The sequence below is a fragment of the Pan paniscus genome, chromosome 17 (genome assembly GCF_029289425.2).
Source record: "Pan paniscus chromosome 17, NHGRI_mPanPan1-v2.0_pri, whole genome shotgun sequence".
In the NCBI taxonomy this organism is placed as follows: domain Eukaryota; kingdom Metazoa; phylum Chordata; class Mammalia; order Primates; family Hominidae; genus Pan; species Pan paniscus.
Window position 1 is genome coordinate 51003044 of NC_073266.2, and position 23290 is coordinate 51026333.

A 23290-nucleotide genomic window follows, 5' to 3' on the forward strand; every position below is an offset into this window, starting at 1 on the left:
AAGTACCTTGAGAATATAGGTGGATAAAGAAGGAGGCGGAGAGAGGAGAAAGAAGCTAAATTAAATGGGCACTCGTCTTGTGTTATGAATGCCAGTCTTAACACTAGTGGTTAGGTTAGTTATTTTTAGACATTTCCTTTATCAAACATTTAAAGGTAAAACTTTTCCCATAGCCAGCAAAACGCTGAGCTGAATTCTTTTGACATTCTGCTGATCAAGGAATTTCAGATGAGTAGTATCAGAATTTTCTGGAGAGAAAGGGGTAGGAGGATGAATCAAAAATTAGATAATGAACAAGGGAACTCTGCTGTTTTTCTTTCTGAACCATAGAAAACAATTACAAATGATATTTTTTTCTTCAACATGTAATATGCTTTTCTTCAACATGTAATTTTTTTACATTTTGAAAATAATTTTTTCTTCAACATGTAATATGTGTTTTATGTTGAGAAAGATACAGACACAATAAAAAATGTAAATATGAAAAGTCATACCAATAGAAAAAAATTAGAAAAAATTTAAATGTAACATTTAAATCCACCTTTGACAGGGAAATAACTTTTCACAGTTAGAAGCTGTCAAATAAACCACAAAGGAAAAGATGGAGATAATTGGCTACATAACATTTTATGTATCTGCATATGAAAAACAAAACATTAAGTCATAAACCATGGAGAAAATATTTTTAGTTAATATGCTAGAGGTATTATATGAAGAGATTATTAAAACAACAAGAAAAACCAATGACCCTCTAGCATCATGGTCAAAGGACAGGAACAGCAGAGGAGCTCTAACGCATAAAACTAAGGAATAAACAAATATGTGGATAAGCATTCAGTCTTACTAATAATCCTAAAAATCAGAGTTAAAGCAACCCTTGAGAATTGTTTTTTTAGTTCACCTAATAAATTAATCAGTCTTTGCATCTCATTCTTGACTCCAAGTGATGCGTCTTGCTTATATACTGCTGGTGAGAATGTAAACCAAAACAACACATTGAAAAGTCAGTTGGCATTATTCACAAAGGTCATTAAATAACCCATATCTCATGAATTAATAATGCCACTCTACAAACCTAATATAAAGTATTCTTGATTATATAAGAAAAGAATATAATATGCATTAAGATATTCATAGCAGTGCTATTTTAATTGTAATTAAAGGACAATTTAAATGTTCGCTGCTGATATCAGCGACTCTCAAACTTGGTTGCACATTTGAATCATTTGGAATGATTTAAGAAAACACTGACACCTCAGCCCCATCCAGATATTTTTACTTAATAAGTGTGAAGTTGGCCCTGATATTTGCATTTTTTAAAATTTCCCTAAAATTCGAATATATAGCCAGGTTGAAGACCACTAACTTGAAACAAGTTTACAGAATATTTTAAACCATTTGATGTGATATTTTTGATAGTTTTGTGGTAGTATGTAAAATGATATAAATATTGTTATTCAGCATTTAAATAAATTATAACTTTAAAATGGAAAGAATTAGGCTGGAAGAAAGTTTACAAAGTGCTTAGAGTTATGTTCAGGAGTTGGTATTTTGAGTGATTTTTCTCATCTTTTCTTCAATTTGCATTTAGTAATGTTCTTGTATTACAAAGAAAAAACTGTATTTAAAGGAATGGTTCCTTCTGGCCAGATCCCCTAGATAGCTTCCTACTTACAGGTTATTTCTACCTATGAGTAGAGAGATTTATTCTGGCTTATAAAACAATTATATGCTGATGCTAGGGTATATATCATATTATAATAAAATTCTTATAGGATTTTTTTCCTTTCTTTGATCTTAGTAATATTTTCTCATATAGTTTTCTGAAGTTTGGAATATAAAGAACTCACATCAGTCATTTTTCTCTTATTACTCTACAACCATGACAATCACTTGTCACCATTTTCTAAATACTGTCTGTATACTGGTAGCTGCCCCAGTGTTTATCCTGAACACCACCATTAACTCTCTGATGCATGTACATATCTGAATTTTGGATGCATACTGTTAAATCACTGAGTCCAGAACTAAATTCATCATATTGTCAAACTAATTTCTTCTGTATTGTCCATCTTAATTATACCACCATTCTTCTCTAGTTCCCAGTCCTAAACTCCTTCTTCTCCTTTATCTCACACATTTTGTCAGTGTCTTTGTCCAAAAAACAACAAGAAAAAACCAGCCTACTGTTTTGTTTTGTTTTTTGTCTTTGCATGTATTTCTTGACTTTCTCCACATTGCTGCCTACCATTAGTTCTCTGGCGAAGCTTGCTCCATCTTCCCCGCAGGCCAGTCCTGCAGGCTTCTAACTGGTCTGTCTTCTAGGTGTATCTCAGCTGAAATCTATCTTTGTGCTAATAAATGGACAAGAGCACCTTCCTTGTTAAAGTCCTCTGGGGCTCTCTATCATCTCCTGCATGAAGTATAAGCTCCTTGCCATGGCATTTAAACTGTGGAACTAAATGTCATGAGCCATGAAGTGGTGTGGACCTTCCCTCTGGAATCTGATTCCTATCCTATTCGCTCTTCTACTCCTCGCTCTGGAATCACGTTCCTGCACACCACATTCAGTTCTGTCCGTTTGTGCTTCCCTTGTGCTGCTCCTCCCACGTGGTATGGCCTTTTCATCTCCACCCCTGGAGTGAATTAGCAAAAATTTAAAGATTGATACTATCCGTCATTAACTAGTTACTTTCATTAGAAGGTAATTTGGAAGTAGCTATTAAAATTTACAAAGCACACTTCCAACTGGAAATACAATCTTTTTATTTATTGTAGGAAGATAGTTGTACATAAACAAAGAGAACACTATATAAAACTCTTTATCGTAGCACTTTTTTCATGGATGAAATTAAATGCAAACTAAGTGTTCTGTAATAAGGAAATACTTAAACGAATTATGATACAGTACATATATTTTATAGACTCTTAAGAACATTACGTGGATATTAAAAACATTCAAAATCTTATAATTAAACTAATTTGCATTTTTGATATGTTACTTTTTGGTAATGTCAAATTACATTAATGCCTTATACATCTTATCAATTTTCCACTATTTGTAAGCAGAATATACACTTGTAAAAAATTCACGCATGGCGCGGTGGCTCATGCCTGTAATCCCAGCATTTTGGGAGGCCAAGGGGGGTGGATCATGAGGTCGGGAGATTGAGACCATCCTGGCCAACATGGCAAAACCCTGTCTCCACTAAAATACAAAAAAAAATTAGCTGAGCATGATGGCGCGTGCCTGTAGTCCTGGCTACTCGGGAGGCTGAGGCAGGGGAATCACTTGAACCCGGGAGGCAGAGGTTGCAGTGAGCCAAGATCAGGCCACTGCATTACAGCCTGGCGACACAGCAAGACTCCATCTCAAAAAAAAAAAAAAAAATTCAAGTAACAATTAATAAAGTAAAATGTTAAGGCATTGAAAGAATTCCATAGAATATTAAGAGCAAAAAATGTTTTCATTTGTATTGAAAATAAATGTAAAAATCTAAACCATAAAGTTGAATATATGCATATATATGAATGTAAATACAAAAAGATCTGGAAGAAATCGTGGTTGACCTTTAATAGTTATTCATTCTGAGGCAGTGGATGGGATTGAGGGGAGTTGCGGAGGACTTTTAACTGGGTATAATGATGTACTTTTGCACTTTCCATGTAATTACATTTGCTTGCATGAAAACATTAATTGAATCAAGGCAAGAATCTGACAGAATTAGAGAAAAGTCACATTGTGAGGAAGAAAATAATAAACAATTTTTTTCTGCTTTGAAAATACAGTAGAGTACCCACGTTCCAACAAACAGTAGATGGAATTAACAGTTGTGGATGTGGCATAGTTGCTTCTTTTTTTTTTTTTTTTTAATAAAGTCTAACAAAAAGCTGAAGTTGCTTTGATTTCCTCTTCTTTCTCCTCAGAAGCAGTGTCATAGATTTGCTGGGTATTGTCATAGTTCAGAATTTATACTTTTATTATGAATCTATAGGGGAAATATATCTAAATCTATAGCTATAACCTATTGAACATTTAAGTTATTTACAGTTTATTTTTCCTATAACTAATAATGTCTTTTTGTGAAAGTATGTGTTTTTCTACGGTCTGTACCAAAAAGTGGATTGCTGATCTGTAGAGCATGCACAGTTTTTTTTTAAAAACTGGATCTTGCCAAATGCCTTTCCAAATTGGTTATATCAGTTTATGCTCTCACTGGAGTATTTAATATTTCCCATTTCTGGATGTCCTCAGCCAACACATGGAATTGTCAGGCTTGAAATTTTGTTTTCTGTAAATGGTAAAATGTTAGCTTATCAACAAGCCCCTGAATGTGTTCTGAGCACTCAAACCTGGCAAGGCGCTATGAGGTGAACACCAAGAATCTTTATTAAAGTCAGGGTCCTCAAGGAGCTAGTTGCCATCAAGCAGTGTGGTGGTAGACTGCACAGAACTAAATGCTACAATAGTAGCATAGGCTGTAATGCCTTTGGAAGTGCAGAGAACATCATTGTGGACTGCAGAGGTGATTAGTAGCTTTTAGGAGGTGAAGGTGAGGGGATCTTGACAAATGAGTAGGAAGAAAGGAGAGCAGTGGGCATTGAGGAAGAGAGAAACATGCTGAGAGGCAGCCTGATTGGAATGGACTTTAGAAAGCTAATAGTCAAACTATTACTAATTGCCTTTAAAACCTTAACCAGAAATGGATTAATAGAGCCTCAAAACACGTGTATTTTAAACTCACTATCGCTATGTAAATGAGGCCTAGAAAAATAGTCAGCTTGTACAAGTCATATAAGCTCTCTCTTTGGCATCCAAAATAAAACTAGCTAGAGACTTATTGGCTTATTTAACTTGGACATCCATCAGGTTGATCTTCAACATGACCAGGCAATACGGGAGTTCCCATGATCTTTTCTCCCCTTTTCTTTCCATGCTTTACTCTGCTTTCCTCTGGTTAGCTTTATCCCCTGCAGGCCCTGGCCTTGTGGAGGCAGAGATAGGCACCAGCTATTCTCTTTTGTGTCTTTATAGCTAATGTTATTACTGGAAGATAATTTATACTCTTTCCTTTTATTTCTGTATCTGTTTTTGAAAAGACACTCAAAATTCCACCAGCTTACCAATTTCTGTGACCAAGTAGATAGTTTAATCTGGCCAGCCTTACTGGTGATGAAATCAATCCTATTTTATCGATGCATACACTGGAATCACATTGTTATGAAAGGGAGAGTCCCTAAAAGAAAAGAATGCAGGGTATGCAAATATAAGATGGCCACTGCAGCCTTTTGGTATATAGAGTCCTTCACAGACATGATTGCAGCCATGAATTTAAAAAGAATTTTGGTGATGTTCATTGCATGTATTTTATGTCTACACATCCATGATCGTAACAGCTTTTATTTTAGTGATTAAATGTATTTCAACAAACAACTTTTGAGTACATTGGTATTGCTTGTCAGGCAATATAAAAATAAATATGTCTATCTCCTGTGGAATTTCCAAACTTGTTGGAAGTAGTAAGGGCAGGAAAGTTAAAGGTGTAAACAATTTTCAAAGAAAATAAACCATGAGAGATATGCAAAGTATCGTGATTGTTCTAAAGGAATGGGGCTATCTTAGGTCGTAAAAGGCTTCCCCATACGGATGGTAGCCAGAGCAGACATGGGAAACCATAGAAGCTTGGTGATTTACTGAGTTGGATTGGATTATAGGAGAGTAGTCTGAGAGTTGGAGAAGATGAAGATGAGGTAGATGCCAACTGTGTTGTAGATGACCCTAATGCTGTCCTGAGGACTTTGTGCCTCCTTCGGTGGGCAGTGAAAACCACTGATTCAACAACAACAACAACCACAGTGAATGGCATGGCTAAGAAGCAGTCTGAGCAGTGTTTCTGTTGTTGTTTTTAAATAAGAAAATTATCTGGCACCAGTGTGTAGGCTGAATTGGACCTGGGAGTTGAAGCAGGGAGACCAGTTAGAGATTATAGAATTGTCTTGTGAATGAGGTAAAGATTTTTTGAAATAGAATGTAATGAAGTAAAAATGTAAGGTTTCAGGTGAACGTAGTTGGGGCTTTGTGATGCATCAGTCATGGGTACTGGAGGAGGAAGATTGTGCCCACGGCTGAGTGAGGCTAGTGGGGATCAGGAGGAAGATCTGCTCTGAGGAGATGCATTTCATGTCAGATGTGGCATCTGTTGGATAATATAATGCAGGTTGAGTTTCCCTTATTCAGAATATTTGGGACCAGAAGTGTCTTGGATTTTGGATTTTTAAAAAAATTTTTTGAATATTTGTGTTATACCAGTTGAGCATCCCAAATCTAAAAATCTGAAATCCTAAAAGGTCCTATGAGTGTTTCCTTTGAGCATCATGTCGGTGCTCAAAAAGTTTCAAATTCTGGAGCATTTCAAATTTTCAGATTTGGGCTACTCAACCTGTATTGCAAATACATAGTATTTTTAAGTACATAGAGATACGTTTGTGAATTTTCAATGCTATTTACACTTCCTGAATGTGTTTTTCAATTTTATAAATTTATACAGGGAAAATAATCATCACACTGTATTTTTCACAGAAAAAGAGAGCTTTTGCACATTTTTGAAGTAATCTTTTAACATTTGCTTAATAAAATTAAACATTCCTAGGAGTGCTGACTGCTAGGTGTTTTATTCCTAGTTATCCTAATCATATAAATATGGTATAACATTTCTCTAAGTATATTTTTTGGCATGCCATGATAGGCGTTATTGCTAAATATTATGGTGGAGAGGATTCTTTCATTATATATGATCAGGAAACACAGAGTTAAACAGGATTTTTCAGAGACTTCAATAATACATATTAATGTATTTGGTGAGTGTGCAAAAGGAGAATGCAACATACATTTCTCAAACACATTTGAGAATGTTTTTGAGCAACACTTGGGACAGATATCCCACAGAACAGATTCTGGAAATGGTGAAGTATTGACCATTGCTAATATGATGGGAGAGAATGAGTAGCTACAGGTTGAATATAGAAACTTACATTTTAGTATGAAATTAACTCATACCAGATATAATTACAATGTCTGTTCTTTTAATATATAAAATTTACTATTTTATTTTGTAAGATACAGTTTTTGACCTAATTGGAAATAATTTTTTGAGCTTGCAGGGGTGGGGAAATAGGCTAAAAGTCCTGAAGAGCCACCTATGGCCATGGGTTGACTGCCTCTGCATAGGAGTCAATGACATGATATGTTTGTACGTGATCACATCTCAGTCATCTTGGAATAAACTAAGGATAACATTTAAATTCCAAATGGTTTTCTCTTGTTTGCAGCATGCCTCAAGGCTGCCTTTCTGCTGAGTCCCCTGTCATTTCATATGTATTCAGAAAATTTAGTTCAGCTCAGCCTACATTTCTATTATGTGCAAAACACTGTTGGAGTACAAATTTATTTCAAGATTAGCTTGACATACATAAATAGTGTGCTCAATAAATGTTTGTTCAGTGAAAGGATTGTGTTTTTTCTTAATGATCCAGTTTAATAAAGAGGCATCTCAATTATGGATCTGAATTCTCTACCACATATATATGTATATATGTGCATGTGTATAGTATATATATATATAATACACGCACATAGTGTGTGTATATGTATCTTATGTGTATATATATATCTTATTTATGATATATATATAATCAAATACACAAATATATATATTTGTAGAGATAAGGTCTCACTGTGTTGCCCAGACTAGTCTCGAATTCCTGATCTCAAGCCATTCTTTCGCCTCTGCCGCACAAAATGTTGGGATTACGGGCATCAGCCACCATGCCTGGCCTCTATCATATTTTCTTTAAGTTTCTTCTTCCTTTGTTTTCATTGGTGACATTACCAGAGGAAGATAACCAACAATGTCATCTTCTGCAGCCTAGTTCTTTATATTTGAAATCTACTCTGGGGAAGTCAGAATTGAGAATGAAGCAGGTCACCTTATTTAGCAGCATCTGGCTTTAAAAATGTATTTCCTTGAAGTGCTAAATATTTGCTTAAGTGTTCAAGTTGGATTAAATAGAGGAGGCAGTTCTATGGAGAGAGAATGTGAGATAGTGGAAAGAGCACGGGCTTTGGAATCAGATTAGAATTTAGATTTCATCTGTATCGCTTAGTTGTTATCTGACTTCTGTAAGATTCCTCATCTCTGAATCTCAGTCATGTCTATAAAACTGGGAATCATGCCTACATTTTGGAGTGGCTATGAGGCATATAGATAATAGTTGTGAAAGCCCAGGCACATTATAGATGCTCAATAAATGGTAGCTATAGTAATAGATGTGTTGCCATCATTCTCCCTGTCCCCTTACTACGTTATCAGTTATTTTTAATACTATCCACATGTGACAGACTATGGACGAGCTGTGTACACATGCCCGTGTCTTCACTTATTTTTGATACTGAGATGAAAATGAAATTAGAAATTAAAAACTTTTTAAAAATTAAAATATTACCTGAGCCAATTCTTTAAACAAGCTGTGAAATATTAATTTCTTTCCATTTGTCATTCTTTTTACATTTCGATGTTGGTTACTATGGTTAGTAGTAGTAGTATTAATAAAATAAGTCACAATTTTTGAACATTTACCACGTACCAGACACAGTTCTAAGTGCTTTATATGTTTTAGCGCATTTAATCTTCGGATTAGTTCTCTAGGACATAGTGAGTTTTATTATCCACATTTTAGAGTCGAGGGACCTGTGACCTAGAGAAGTCCAATGTGACACAGCTCCTAAATGGTCCCAACCTTGTTGAACTCAGGCTGACTGGCTCCAGAGCCCACAGTCTTCCTCGTTGTTCGCCACCGCCCTCCCCAGCATAGGGATGGTAATATAGCCTGTCATGGCATGTGTAATTGTAGAGGAACAATTGTCAGTGTCTAGGTGTATATGTGGCATGTTCTTTACTAGATGTCTATAATTAAAGATAACCACCTCACCTCCTATTTTAGTTGAGGGTCTTCGAAAATTATGATACAGATCATATATTTTGGTTTATACTTATGTAGGGCTATTTCTTAATTTCCCTGTAGATCTTGTTTTAAAATAATACTAAGCAAACTTTTGTCCTTGTATTAATGTTTTTGAATTTTTGATTCCTAAAACAATAGGTCCATTTAGTGAGTGTGGCTGTACGAATCGCTATAGTCTATCTAATGATATCTTGGTAGTTTTTAATAGGATAAGAGTTCTAAATTCAAATGTCTGTCTCTACTTGTTGTACAAACAGACATATTCATGCCAACCAGAGATACACATTGAGGTCTGGAGTTCGAAGTTCTTTCTCTAAATTTAAGAATTAAAGTGTACAACATATATTATTTGATAACTATTTTTTGTCTTAATCCCTCCTGATAAAAAGAGTGCCAATACTGCATTTTAACATTACTTTAGAGACATATTGAATATCAAAAACCACATATCCTCACATAGAAAATCACAAAATATCTTCCTTTGAAATGTGACCCATCTCTTATTTGATGGATTATTCCCATTTATGTTTATATTTTCTAAATCTTTCTTATTCCTCTTATGTTACTGCACAATAAAAGCTTTCACTAGTGATTGTAGAGAGACCATGAAGTCTGGGACACTGTTTCTTCACTATCAAATTTGAGGCTTAGTATAGATCATTTTGTATTGGAATTATTCAGATAACTTATATAACTATATACATATATTACAAACATATATATATCATTCAGATAACATATATAAAGGCCTCTAAATTTTAAGATTTTATTTTCAGTCATTTTAGAGAGTTTCTTATTGACAGTAATATCTCCCAAGAGTAATAAGTTCATTTGGCCTTGGTTTTTCTAGGGTGGTTTGTAATCATCTAGGTTACTGAGTTGTCAGTTGATGTACACTGGGTTACTATGTGTGTTTAGGAGCCATCCTCATTCCTCTCCACTAGTAGAGACACGCCCATTAAATAAATAAATCTAAGGGTACATTATTAATTTTTTAACATCCAAAAATCATTTTCGTGAAGTATATACAGAGTTTAGTCCACAAATTCTAAACAATTTTCACAAAGTGAACACAGATACTGTATCAAGAATTAAAATATTACTTGCACCCGAGACCCACCTAACTTACTCTTAAAATATATTCTTTATATTTTCTCAAAGCTAACATTTGAAATGCTTGAAAGAAGCAATTATTAATTTTTTTGAAAGAATGAGCATATAATTGTGTATATTAATTTATATTAATAGCACTAAGCACAGTAACTAATTATGGTGTTTAATAACTGCTTGAATTTGTTCAGTTTTTATGCTTTTGTTGTACAGAATTAATTTTTTTACATTCCCATATTTAAAAAATGAGGCTAAAAGAAATGCTAGCAGGAAATAGATTACATCTGAAATTTTTATTAAGACATAACAATATAATAAAATAGTTTAATATATGTATTACTGAAATATTATAAATCATTATGTTATATATAAAGGAATAGTGGCTCACAATTATATTTTATTTGTCATGCCTGCAAATAGTCTTCCAATTGCATTCCCCAGGTATTCTGTCTGGTTTTTAAAATTATTTAATAGATAGGCCTTTCATTCCTTTCACTAAGTATTCACTATTGGTAAAATTGTGTGTATTCCGTCAGCAATTTGATAATATAAAGCAATAGTTTTTCTGTATTTCACACAGCACTGGGGCTCTGTAAAGCATCTCTAGGGGTTCTTTGATGTCTAGACAGTTTAAATTATGCCTGCTCCCTTGCCTCCAGATTCCACCCCTGTTCTGCTTCAGGGGTTGTGGGAAATGAAAACAAACCAGAAGGGTCCACAGCCTTTCAGTCCAGGGGGAAAAACAAACAAGTAGAATAAGCTGTATATCTACCCTGGCAGGTGTATAGGAAAGGGCCCAATTGTAGGGGATGGGAGAAAGAAAAGAATTGGGGACAAATAGTGTCCTGCTTATTTATTTCTAGTTATATTTATTATATAGAAATACATGGGCTTTCTGAACAAAATGAAAACATCATAGAAGTATTAGGGGAAAAAAATCGAAGCCACCTTTTAGCCCAGTGCCCCAGTTTTTTCTTCCCAGCCTCCCCATAGGCAGCCAGATTTGGCTTTGGTGGGTTTCCTGTGCATTGTCCTATTTGTTGAAATGGTAAGATGAAGAATTGTGTTTTAAGTTGGAAAACTAACTTTGTTTTCTTCCTTTCTTTTTGTTTTCCTTCTATAAATCGGGATATCGTGGTTTTTCCAATTCATCTTGTTAGAAAGTAAGTAAATTTGAAATTTCAGAGACTTTTAAATTAAAACTTGGATGTTTTATTATTTCATATACACGCACATATAGTTACAGGATTTCAAACTTCTAAATTCCGACTGAGGTGATGAGCTTTTGCATTAACTGTGAAGAAAATTTTGTTGAATAAATTAAAAATAAGAACCATTACATAGAAGGCAATCAATTCTATCTAAGAGTACAGACTTTTAAAGCATGTACATCTGCCTCATTTTTTACCCACAGTTAATCATTATGTTTAAGATATATATATGTGTATATACAATATATAGTATACATGCCAATTCTATTTTTTCTGAATATAAAAATAATAAAATTACATGAGACTTCTATTTATTTCTATTCAATAGCAGTTAAGATATTTCTGCAGAAAATGTAGTCTAAGTTTTCTGTAGTTTATGGAATTGATGAGGATAGCAGCAATAAGGAAATGGTGTGAAATGTTTTTGAAATACATTTTCCTGTGTATATTTTACATTGGATGAATCAGTTACCTTTTAATAAGCATTTAGCTCATTTGATGCGTATTTTTCATTGTTTTTTTAAAAAAACAGACCAGAATAACTAGTTTTTCCTCCATAAAGGAATGAAACTCGTGTGCTTAAAACTAAGTGACTAATCAGTGAGTGATTTTAGTTGTAAAATTTGCATTTGATTGCAAATTATTTTCTAATGCAAATGTTGTATAGTTTTGAAATAAAACAAGTTTCTTTTGGGAAAGATTTATAGAAATTGCAATAGTTATTGAGACTTTGGAGATGTTGTGATTGTGAATTACATATTTTTAAATTTTTCCATAGTAAATCTTGTGTTTATTGAGTTACTAAACAGTATAATTTAATAATACATTCATGCTTAATAGAGCTTATTATTTGTAGAAAACTGGGTGCTTATCACATATGTTTGCAGCAAGCACAGCATTAAATTGCTATTTAATAGCCAATTTATCTTCTACAATTATCTTTAGCTTGCTATACCTTAGCAAGGAAATGTAAATTATAGTAATGTTACATTTGTTTAGTACTTAGTCGTTGCCTTTAAATCTATATTGTTATTTAACATGCTGAATCTGAGTTATTGGAATCATGTGCATTAGGGCCTTAGGAATAAAGAGAAGAAACAGCATTGTGAGGTTTCATATTAGGTGAACAATTTTATTAAGTTATATTTTTAAAATTCTACATTGTGTCATTTTTATGTATTGGATTCTATTTTACTTGTCGTGTTAACATCTTCTTGCCAAATCCCTACGGAAAGTCTGTATTTCTGACAGTTCTACTAAATTAAAACTCCAAAAATCTGGCATAATCGTTCTTAGCTTCAAATTTTCTATGCTTTTGTCTGAAGACTATAATGTAAAAATATGTATTTGCAATGTTCAGTATAACATGTATTGCGTAATTTATTTGGAATTTATTCATGGAAAGACATTTCTGGGGAGATGAATATATTTTACTTTATAGGTATGCCTGGGCCCACTCTAAATACGAGAAAAATCTTTTGTGAGAGAAAATAATGAAGTGAGGTCTGCAAACTTGTAGGAGCTTCATGAGGAAAGATATTACCTAAATACAACATTATTTCCATGTGTACTTTAATGTTACAACTGCATTGTTCTGTGACCAAATTTATATTAAGATTCTTGTTTCCTGTCAAACTCAATGGAGTCATATTTATATGTTGGCACAGAGAAGCTGCTTCCTAAAATAATTGTCTTTGTAGGATGATAATACTTATAAATCCTTATGACCATGATGTATATATATGCTGCCTTGCTATTAAGTGTGTTCTGGCAATTCAGCATATTTGACTTTTCCATTTTACTGGTGAGTTTTCATTATAAGTAAGAGATTTGATAGTCTTGATCTTTAGAAAACTTTTAATTAGGAGCAAAATTATGTTTTTATCCTTGAAATTTAAAGTTAGAATTCTGAACTTATGAATTCAAAGTTTGAAAGCTTCATATCCTAAAAGCTGTATTGTCTCAGAATGTGAATTAAATACCCATAATTCCTAAGAAGCATGTGAGTGTAGTGGGGTTAGGGCTTTTAACTAAAATTGGTTTGACCAGATATTGATATTTTGGCATATTAGGAAGTAAAATGTATATGGATGTATAATTTTAAAAGGCAATAATTGTAGCTCTAAATTTTAGCTTCTAAATATTACTTTGCAATCAAAACACAAAATTTGTTCCAAAATCTACTCCAGGAAATATATATGTACTTTATATTTTATAAACATCATTCAAGTATATGAACTCATTCTAATAATGTTTATACATATGTACTTTGATATTTTAAATGTTAGTTTAATGCTGTTTGATTTCTTTAAAAAGTGATCTGATATTCCAATCACTTGCATGTTTACTACAGAATTCTGTTAGCTGGACAGAATTTCCCAACACATATTTCTTTGACATATCTAACTGAGAAAAGGATGTCATTGTAGAGGCGTATCAGAGATAGAAACACATATGTACATTCTTATTTTGCCATGTGAGAAATGCAGTCCTGTGAGTAACTTAAATACTTATAATTTCAAATCAGTTCTTCCCTGGTTTATTATTCTTTTGTTGCTTTTAAACGAATGGGATGGAGCTGCTCTTGAACTTGGTGGGTTTTTTTGTTTTTTTTTTTTTTGATCATTCAAGTGCAACCATCAAGTTGTCTGTAATATTTAAAAGCTAAGGCTTCATGGTGTTATTTGTAAAATAACACCACATGAGTATTTGGGCTTTGGTTTCTGTAAAATATAGTATTGGTTACTCTATGAATAAAAGCATAATTTCAATTCAAGAGACTTTTGCCTGAAGCCTTATAAGACAGATGCATCTGATTAACTTTGGTGAAACTGGACTGGCCCTTTATTGTAATGTAGATATTTTCAGGGTTGAGAGGGTATTTTTAAAAGGCATGCAAAGAGGTCTTTTTATTATTATTTTTTTATTTTTTTTTAAGAGAGAGAGAGCGAGACTCAGAGAACAGTTTTGCAATAGAAGCTGTACCTCAGACTGCTTCATTTTTGCACACTTTTATTTTCTAGTGGAACCTCTCCATTAGCCTGTCTGAATGCAATGCTTCACACTAACACTCGAATAGGGGATGGAACATTCTTCAAAATCCCTGGAAAGTCAGGCCTCTATGCTCTCAAAGTAAGTTGCATTGTTCTGCATATTGTTATTACTATTATCATGCATTTTTTCAGACATGTGAAGGTAAACAAAATTAGATTTGAAGAGTAGAAGAATGACTCCTATGCCTTTAAATGTTTACAGATGTCTTAGAAATGATTTCATATTAAGAATAAACAATGACATTTTTCTTTAAGGAAAGCATATCTGTGGTTTCACTCCGTGACATATGGTAATGCAGAATAGTTGTAGCTTCCTTAAAATTCTTGATTCCTTAAAGTTTATGGGGAGGAGTGTCATGGGTCATTGGCCAGGAGTTTAAGATGATCAGAGTTACCATGAACTCTTTGACTTAATGACCGTCAGTTGATATACAGGCTTCACACCTGTATGCCCTTGTCTTTTATAAAAATAAGACATTTATTCATTCTGCTTGAAAACATTGAATTAAATCTAGTATTCAATTTTAAAACAAATGGTGATCTCAAGGAAGTTTTACTAATGCACACTTGTATGAGAAGAAGAGAGAAAAGCTTCAGATAACTGAGTCTTAATTATTTTAGTATAATTATTTTAAAGGCATTCCCATTTTTATCTAGGGGAAATGCCACCTGAAATGCAACATTCCAGAAGACAAAAGCTTATAATCTACAAATGGTTGTGTAACTTGGAATAAGTACATTCATTGTGTTATTTCTTAGAAATTAAAAAGAAGTCTCTGCTTTAATAAGTCATGGATTATATTTAAAGTTCATTAACTACATGTGAGTTTTTTTTTTAATGTCAAAAGTTAGACAACAAAGCAGGGATTCTTCTTTAGCTACTAAGCATCAGGCTGTGGTCTACTGTGTGTGTTTCAGAAAATAACCCAGGTTAATCAGAAAGACTTGCAATTTTTCCATTGCTTTTTGTAGCAAGTTGGGTATTTAAGTAACTGATTAAAATTCTGAGTTGGTAAGCCATTTCTTTACATGAGGAAAAATGTAGAATTGAAAAAAGATGGAAACAACATATGTCAAAAGGAAACTTTTTTTGGGTATAGATTTTAAAAGTTTATCCAAAAAAAAAAAAATCAACAGTAGCAATGGGCTTTACCCAGTTTTTTTTTTTAACGGAAGAATGATTTTACATTAAAAAGTAAATCATTATTGAAATGTTAAGTCACAAATAACTGATCATACTGTAGGATTCTGCAAGTATTTTGAATGTTTTTAGTTGCTAATACATCTTCTCCATAAATCATCACTTTTCAAAATAATATAGAAAGAGGAGTCATCATGCCCAGCAGATGGCACGTTGGATTTAGTCTGTGAATCTGAATTGGATGGTACAGATATGGCCGAGGCAAATGCCCATGGAGAAGAAAATGGAGGTAAGTGTGATGAATTCCAAAATATAATCCCTTGTTCTCTTAAAAGTTATATAGAATGCCAGTGATTCATTGATTGAATTTCCCACCATTATCAATACAGTTTTCTTCTAAATTTTTACCGCTGAGATTTATCATCAAGGTGTTTTGATTCAAAAAGGATAAAATCTAAAAGAAGTATATAGTTCTTTGCTTTTGTTGTTTTTTAACAGTACATATTTCCCTGAATAATTTTCTTAAATACTTCTTTAAGTATCAATATATTTCTCCTGCAAAGTGAGAGGGTTACTGGGGGCATCTAGTGGTTTCATTCTTATGGAAGGACTGAGAATGCTAACGTTTTATTTCTGATTGTGCTGATTTTTCCTGTAATCACAAGTAGTTTTATAACAGCTTTGTTCCTTGGTTTGTCTTTTGCAAATGAAGCTCAGTGTTATCATTCCTCACAGTGAAAAGAGGGCCAAATAAGATATTTTCTTGTTAGACGCTTTTGAGAAGTGAGTGAACCTTCCAGAATTTTAAGGGGGAGCGGGGGGTGGGGCATTTTTCACCTCTGAATTTTATATGTGAACTTATTTTTGTCTTCCTTAAGACAATTATATTGTGATCCTTTCGGTGTATGTAATTCTGCACTGCAATTTTGGCAAATCTTTGTCCCACAATAGCTGCAGTGCTTTCTTCTACTCTACCCACTGGTTCCACAAAGGGACCCAGATCATGATTTGAGAGAAAACTGTGTAGTTAAAGTCTCTGTCAGTAGACTCATAGGAATCAGTAAATTACCTTTAAACAGACAAACCTTAAAGGATGTTTGCAGAAATATTGTATTTCAGTAATAACCCAAAGTCATTCATTTTATTAATGGCCATAGAGTCCCTTTGTTTGTCCTCTGCATGCTCACTGAATGCTCTCTTTAAACTTGTGTGCTGATAGACCCTGTAAGACTGTTACTGCTTCCGTTCCTCTCTGATCTGTAGCAAAGGTTGTGAATTTAATGTAGGAAAAACACAGTTTATTGCCCTAAGGAAATTACAAGAATGGCTGCAGACTGCTTTATGGGTGTTTTACTTTTCATATGACTTGTTGTCCCTATTCCCAGGCTTTTTGAGCATCCCCCCAATTGTTGTGGTAATGGTGTGAACCCTGGCTGGTCTTTGTGATTAGAGAGGGGAAAAGGCAGAGAATCACAGTAATTTCTGGCTTTCTAAAAGGGGAGGTGAGTGGGGCATACTTTTCCCTTTCAGGAGGGTGAAGGAGAATCTTAACTGCAGTTGCTCCTAGTGTGGTACTCTTGCCTGGGTGAGCGCTCATGTGCTCTCTCAACATATATACTGAGCTTCTTTCATGTGCCAAGTACTATTCTTGACATTGCAGTTACAGCAGTGAAAAACAAAAGCAAATCTCTCATGAAGCTTATTTTCTTTGAGAGACAGAAAATAAGCAAAATAAATATCTAAAATGTATAGGTTATTCAGTGGTGACAAGTGATATGGGGCAAAATACATAAGGGAGTGGGGAAGTAGGGGAGAGGGTTATGTTTAGAAAAGACCTGAGGAGCATGAGAGAACAGGCATTCAGGGGAGAGAACTCCAGGTAGAGGGAACAGCAGTTACAAAGGCATTGAGGCAGGAGAGTGCCTGGAATATTCCAGAGATAGCAAGAGGCTGGTGTGGCTGCGAGGCCAAAGTGAACAAGGGAGAGTATGTTAAGAAACAAAGCCAGGGAAGTTATGGGGGCCAGGTTATATGGTGCCTTGATGCTGGCTTCTGTTTTGAGTGAGATATTAAGCCATTGTAGAGTTTTGAGCTAGAAAGGCAATGGCCACATGTAGGTTTTAGCAGGATCACTAACTACGAAAAAGATACGAGAACAAGGAAAAAAGCAGGGAGACCCATTAGACAGCTATTGTCGTAATCTAGAGGAGAGGTGTTGTTGATTTGAAGGAAAGTACTAGCAGTGGATGGGATGAAAAGTGATTGGATTCTGGTAGATCCAGCAGAAGCTGCTGGCAGATAAATGTGAGTGTGAGATGGAGAAAGGAGTTGGGGATAACTCCAGAGTTTGAGTATGTGAGCAAGTTGAACAATAGCATTGTCCTTAGTTTAGATGGAAGAATCTTCAAGGGAACCAGTTAAGGGGAGGGGCGTTGTTGATCAGGAGCTCAGTTCTGGACATGAGATTCTTTTTCAATATCTAGGTGGACGTGTTAAATAACTGATTTTATCTGTCTGAAAATTATGGGAAAGATCCTTCTTGGAGATACTGAATTGGAAGTGGCCAGTTTATAGATGGTAGTTAAAGACAGGAAACTGGATGACATTACCAAGGAACTGAAGGTAAATAGAAAAGAAAAAAGACCCAAAGACTGAGCTCAGGGGCACTTGAATTTTGAGAGCTTGGAGAGAGTATAGAAAACAGTGAGACTGAAAGTAAATGGACACGGTAAGATTTTCTGTCCTGGAAACCATATGAAGAAAGTATTTTGGAGGGTGAAGTGACTCAAATGTGTCAATGCTTTTGAAATGTGAATTCATGATGAAGATTAGGAAATTACCACTGGATTTACCTTTATGAGTGTATTGATGAATTTGGCAATGGTAATTTTTGTGGAATGGTAAGACCATAGTTTGAATAAGGTGGGTTCAAGATAATGAGAGGAGAGGAATTAGAGACCACAAGTGTAGACAATTCTTTCAAGGAATTTTGAGGTCAGGGGAAGGAGTGGAATGGGAAAATGGCTGGAAAGGAAAGAATCAAGAGACAGTTTAAAAAAATGGGAAACAATTGTTAGCAAATTATTCACTAACGGGAACATTTCAGTTAAGGAAAACTGATAATGTGGCAGGGGTGTTCTGTTATGCTTTGGTTAGATGAGGGAGAATGGGACCTATTCAGCAAATGGAGAGATTGGTCTTAGCAAGAGATGTAGACAGGTGCTCTAAAGGAGGCAGTAGGAAAAGCGAGGGTGTTTCAGTAGAAGTGAAGGTAGGCCAGTACTTGTGTAAGGGGCTCATAGAAGTTTGCTTCTGTGTATGTTATTTTTCTCAGCAAAATAGAAAAGTAGTCCATCAGTTAAGGGTGAGAATAGGGGAGGTAGTTTTGTAGACTTAAGGAGAAGATAGAAAATATTTGTCTGAGAGAGTCTGACAGCATTAAGGACATTCTTAAGGTTAGTCATCCTGAATTTACTAGGAGACCAACCTACATGGTTGTCCATTTTTCTCCAGTCATGTTCGGGACCACTCTACAAGTACAGAAGATGTGTATAGTGACTGAAGCTGGGGTTTTGCCAAATGTAAATGATGAAGCAAGAGAGGAAGAAAGGAGTTAAGGGTATATGAAGTGGAGTAATGAAGGCAAATGTCCATAGAATTTAAGCTGATGTGGAGGTGAGTAAAGGATAGCGTGAAGAAGGAAGTCTCATTGGTGTGAAAAGGTTATTTGATTTGGTGTTCTGAAGGAAATGAGTTGGAAGTATAAGTGATATGAGAGTGGAATGCATGGATTGAATTTAGGATACTATTATGCGATGTATTTTCAGAGCTGATAAGAAAGAAGGGGGCTAGGTTTCAGGCTATCAAGAGTGCTTAGGCCATGTGTGCACTCAAGAGTTGCCTGGATGAGGTGGCATCAGCGGCTGAAATTCAGCACCCCTCCATTTGCCCAACCTAGTGCTGTGGGATGGGACTGGGTCCACCTGGAAAAAAGATTGCCTTTTCTTTTTTGCACAAAGATGTTTTAAAGGCTGGTGGTGGCCCTTGCATAAGATATTAGAGAATCATCAGCATGGATATTGAAACAGACAATTATAATATAACTAACATTGACAAGATGTCATATTAGCAGCTAACATATTCAAAAAATCAAGGAGAGTAACCAAGAGTTGGCAGATAAGTACAGTAGGTTGAATAGTTAGTAATATAGTCTGATGGCATGAGATACAATGCTGGAGGCATCATAGGAACCAGGGAGGGAGAATGGTTTGGAGGGAATAGTGAGGGGAATATAGGTCACTTATTCCATTTCCAGGCCCAGTGGTATAAGAGGTGTAGAAAAGAAAAAGGCTACCACCTGAGAGCATTCCAGAGGAACCAGTGTCCTGGCTGGGAAGACAGCCAGATTTTGTATATTAAGAAGTAAAGGGAGTTTTCAGAGAAAATATGGAGGCTGCAGGAGATTTTGATAATGACATCCTAAATTCCAGAGGAAACCTTGGGAGTTTAGTAGCTGAGAAAGGGTGACAGATAGCATGAGAGCACTCAGCCAATAGTGAAACCAAAACAGGGATAAGCAAACTTCCCTAATGTAAAATGTGAATAGGCACTTCACCGAATAACACATACCCAAACATATCCAGCTAATGTGACAAAAATTAGATTTCCTGACCTCTCCTTTGAAGTTGCATTCGGGAAATTACTTTGGGAAATCAGTGAAAGAATAGTAAATAGCTTATTTCCTTGAGTATTCCTTGACTTGCTCACTTTTGCATCTTATTGCAAACCACAATTGCATCTCCATGTAGGCACCCTGTGCTTCTATGTATAGCTTATTAATCTAGCCTCAGGACACATTTTCAAACCTAGATATTGAAAATGTATTGAGTACTTTTTTATTTTGTTTTATTTTTACCTCTGAGGGAACAAACTTAGGTTAAATGTCCCATCCAAATTGCAAGCCCAGGTGTGACACCAAAGGCCAGACTCTCATTATTCTGATACCTTGCCTGGAACCACAGGGAACACTTATTAGCCAGTCATCATTGGTATGGTTTGCCTTTCCAATGTTAGTTCACATCCATTATGATCCTAAACTTAAGACTTTGACAAAGAGGAACCCTTGGCTTATCCCAATAAAATAGTGGGATACCACATGATTTCTTAAAATTCAATAATAGATTTCAGGAAACTGAACTGCTTTAGGTGATTTCCTTGCTTACTCTGTTTCTAATATATATTTGAACCAAAAGTTAGAATGGATATACTTTCCACACTTCCTACAGCTGTACAAATATACTTTGAAAATGTGATCAGAGAGAGAAGGTTGGGTATATGAGTGGATGTGTGTGTGCGAGGGAGCAAGAGAGAGGGGTGTGGGAGAGAAAAGTTGGAAAGGAGGGAGAGAGGGAGTGGGAGATGAGTACACCATCTGTTTTGCTATTTTATTCATCTTTCCTTCTTATATTCATCCTTTGGGATGAAAGACTGGGGAGTATTGAGAAGAATATTAACCATCAATTTGTAACATACCCTTGATGCGTTGAAAGAATAAGCCGCTGCTACCATAGTGTTATATTGGATTGACAACTATTTATTGACATTTGCTGTACCATTTAGGGGATAAGCAGAGAAGTATTTGAGAAGAAAGTATTTTGTAAAAACTGATAAGAAATCTTAGTTTGATTCCAGTCATTAACACTTGAGTCCTTAGGCAGAGTTAAGATAATGATTATAATACTTTAGTCCTCTTCTTGGGATCAACTGGGCAGGGAAACATTCTTTTAAAATGGGAGATGTGTTGCCAAGGTACTTTGTTATAAAGTTTTGTTGAAAAATTTTACAATGTAGGAAAAGTGGTATATTTTTAATTGTGGAATTTACAAGACACAGAACTATGGTTATGTGTTTCTTTGACTTCTGAAGAGTTTCTCAAGTTAATAATAATTAGACTTGAGAATGTAAACTTCACATTTTACAAGCTAAGCTTTAGAGATCAAAGAATGATTTAGGTGAATTACTTGATATATCTGTGTTGACAACCCATGACCATTTATGCCTATATAAGTATAAATCTGTGCCACCCAAGTAAAATATTATAAATTTTATGGTCTATTTTAGTCAGAGATTTATGGGTATGTTTGTGTCTGAGTTGTTTTCTGAGCATAATACATTGATATATCGTGAGTTTCCTAACACATATTAGGTTGACTCACAATGTGTTGCTGGTCTGCAGAACTCATACATATTTTATATGAGATGATACCATCAGTAGACAGTCTTCGCTCTCTTCATCCTGTATCTATAAATTGTTATTAACAAGAAAAATTAAGTTTCTCCTTTTGTGGCCCTAATATAGTTCATGCTTAAAATCAACAGCAACCATCCTATATATTTCTTTTAAATGAGGAAACTAGAGATTGTACACATTTTATCCACAGAGATCAAAAAAGGTTCTGCTTGCTATTAACCCTAATGGCTTTCAGGGAGGAAGCAGCACTCTAGCAAGGGAATTAGTATTTTAAAAGTTTCTGTTGGGGCAAAAAAAAAAAGAACATGAATCTTATGTTTTAGACCTTAGATCCCAGGGCAAATAATGATTCCAACATTTGAAGAATTTTATGGAGTCCTTTTTCATTATTCTTTATGGCCAGTTTTATAAGTGGGTTTCTGATTGTGTGATTCTTGGCAGAGTTGTGTTAACTTAATGAAACGTTACTCAGCTCACTCTTTGTTTTCATTGGCTCAGAGGCTACAGTTTGAGGGGTCTTTTATCAAAAGTGAAAAGTGTGTTAAGGAGGCCTGAAGTGTGTGAATATAATCTCAATTGAGACATCAGTTACATGCAGATGAGAAGCTTCATGGAGAAATTGGGGCATACATTTAAAAGGTCCAGACACCCTGGGGAGTAGTCACACTGACAGCTCATGAGGCAATTTTATACAAGGCTACAAAAAAGGAAAATGAGGGTGACTGTGGAGTTGTGAAGGGAGTGTTTTCAGTAACTTTGGAAGATGTTGCCCACCTACCCAGTGTCAGTTGGTATTCTGGTCTTGTTTTGCTGGAGGTTTTACAGTAACTTGCCTGTGAATGCTCCAGTGTAGTTTTACATTGGATGTTCTGTGTCTGCATCTTTGTGTTCAGGAGGGTGGGGGTAGGAGAGTGTCAACAGGCTTCTACATGATCGTGGAGAAAGACGACACAGTGTGACCAACTACCTGGCAGCCATTCCTAAGAATCTTGCAGGGGACAGGAAGGATATTCCTTCTATGCCTGAACCAGGTCCCCTAATTTTGGGAGATTAAGCTAATTTGTCTTTCATCCAACAGCTCTGCATTTTAGGCACAGCTTTGTTTGCTCATGGAGACACCTGCTCTACATTGGTGGCCTAGAGAAACTTAAGTATGTGAAAATTATGTTGTTTTAGTTACACATTGAAGAAAACACAGAGGAAAGCGAATACTCTTCACAGTCAGAAATGACCATTGGCAGGATATAGAACTTCCATTGCCCACTCTTTCTCCTTCTCCTTTCTTTTATTCCAGCCCCCAGATTATACAGTTCACAAGAAGTGTGAGGAATTTCAAAAGATCATGAAGCCCCGGTTCCTCTCTCCTGCCAGTGTTTTTCTTAAACCACTCAACTGAAGCAGACAATATTCTAATAGTATATGATCCGGGGGATAGAAATCGCACAGTCCCCCTTATACTTCTCCCTGTGTTCTTGATAACTTTTATAGAGAATATTTTTTTCTT

The 23290-nt window shown here is 35.1% G+C and overlaps 1 protein-coding gene across 1 annotated transcript in view; it reads left to right on the plus strand.

Annotated features, from left to right (window-relative positions):
- ASXL3 (ASXL transcriptional regulator 3) overlaps positions 1 to 23290 on the plus strand; it is a 173034-nt gene that overhangs the window by 52414 nt on the left and 97330 nt on the right. Inside the window, exons 3-4 of the mRNA XM_055102422.2 lie at positions 14366 to 14474; positions 15717 to 15825. Coding sequence (XP_054958397.1) covers positions 14366 to 14474; positions 15717 to 15825 — 218 coding nt within the window. The remainder of the gene's footprint in view (positions 1 to 14365; positions 14475 to 15716; positions 15826 to 23290) is intronic.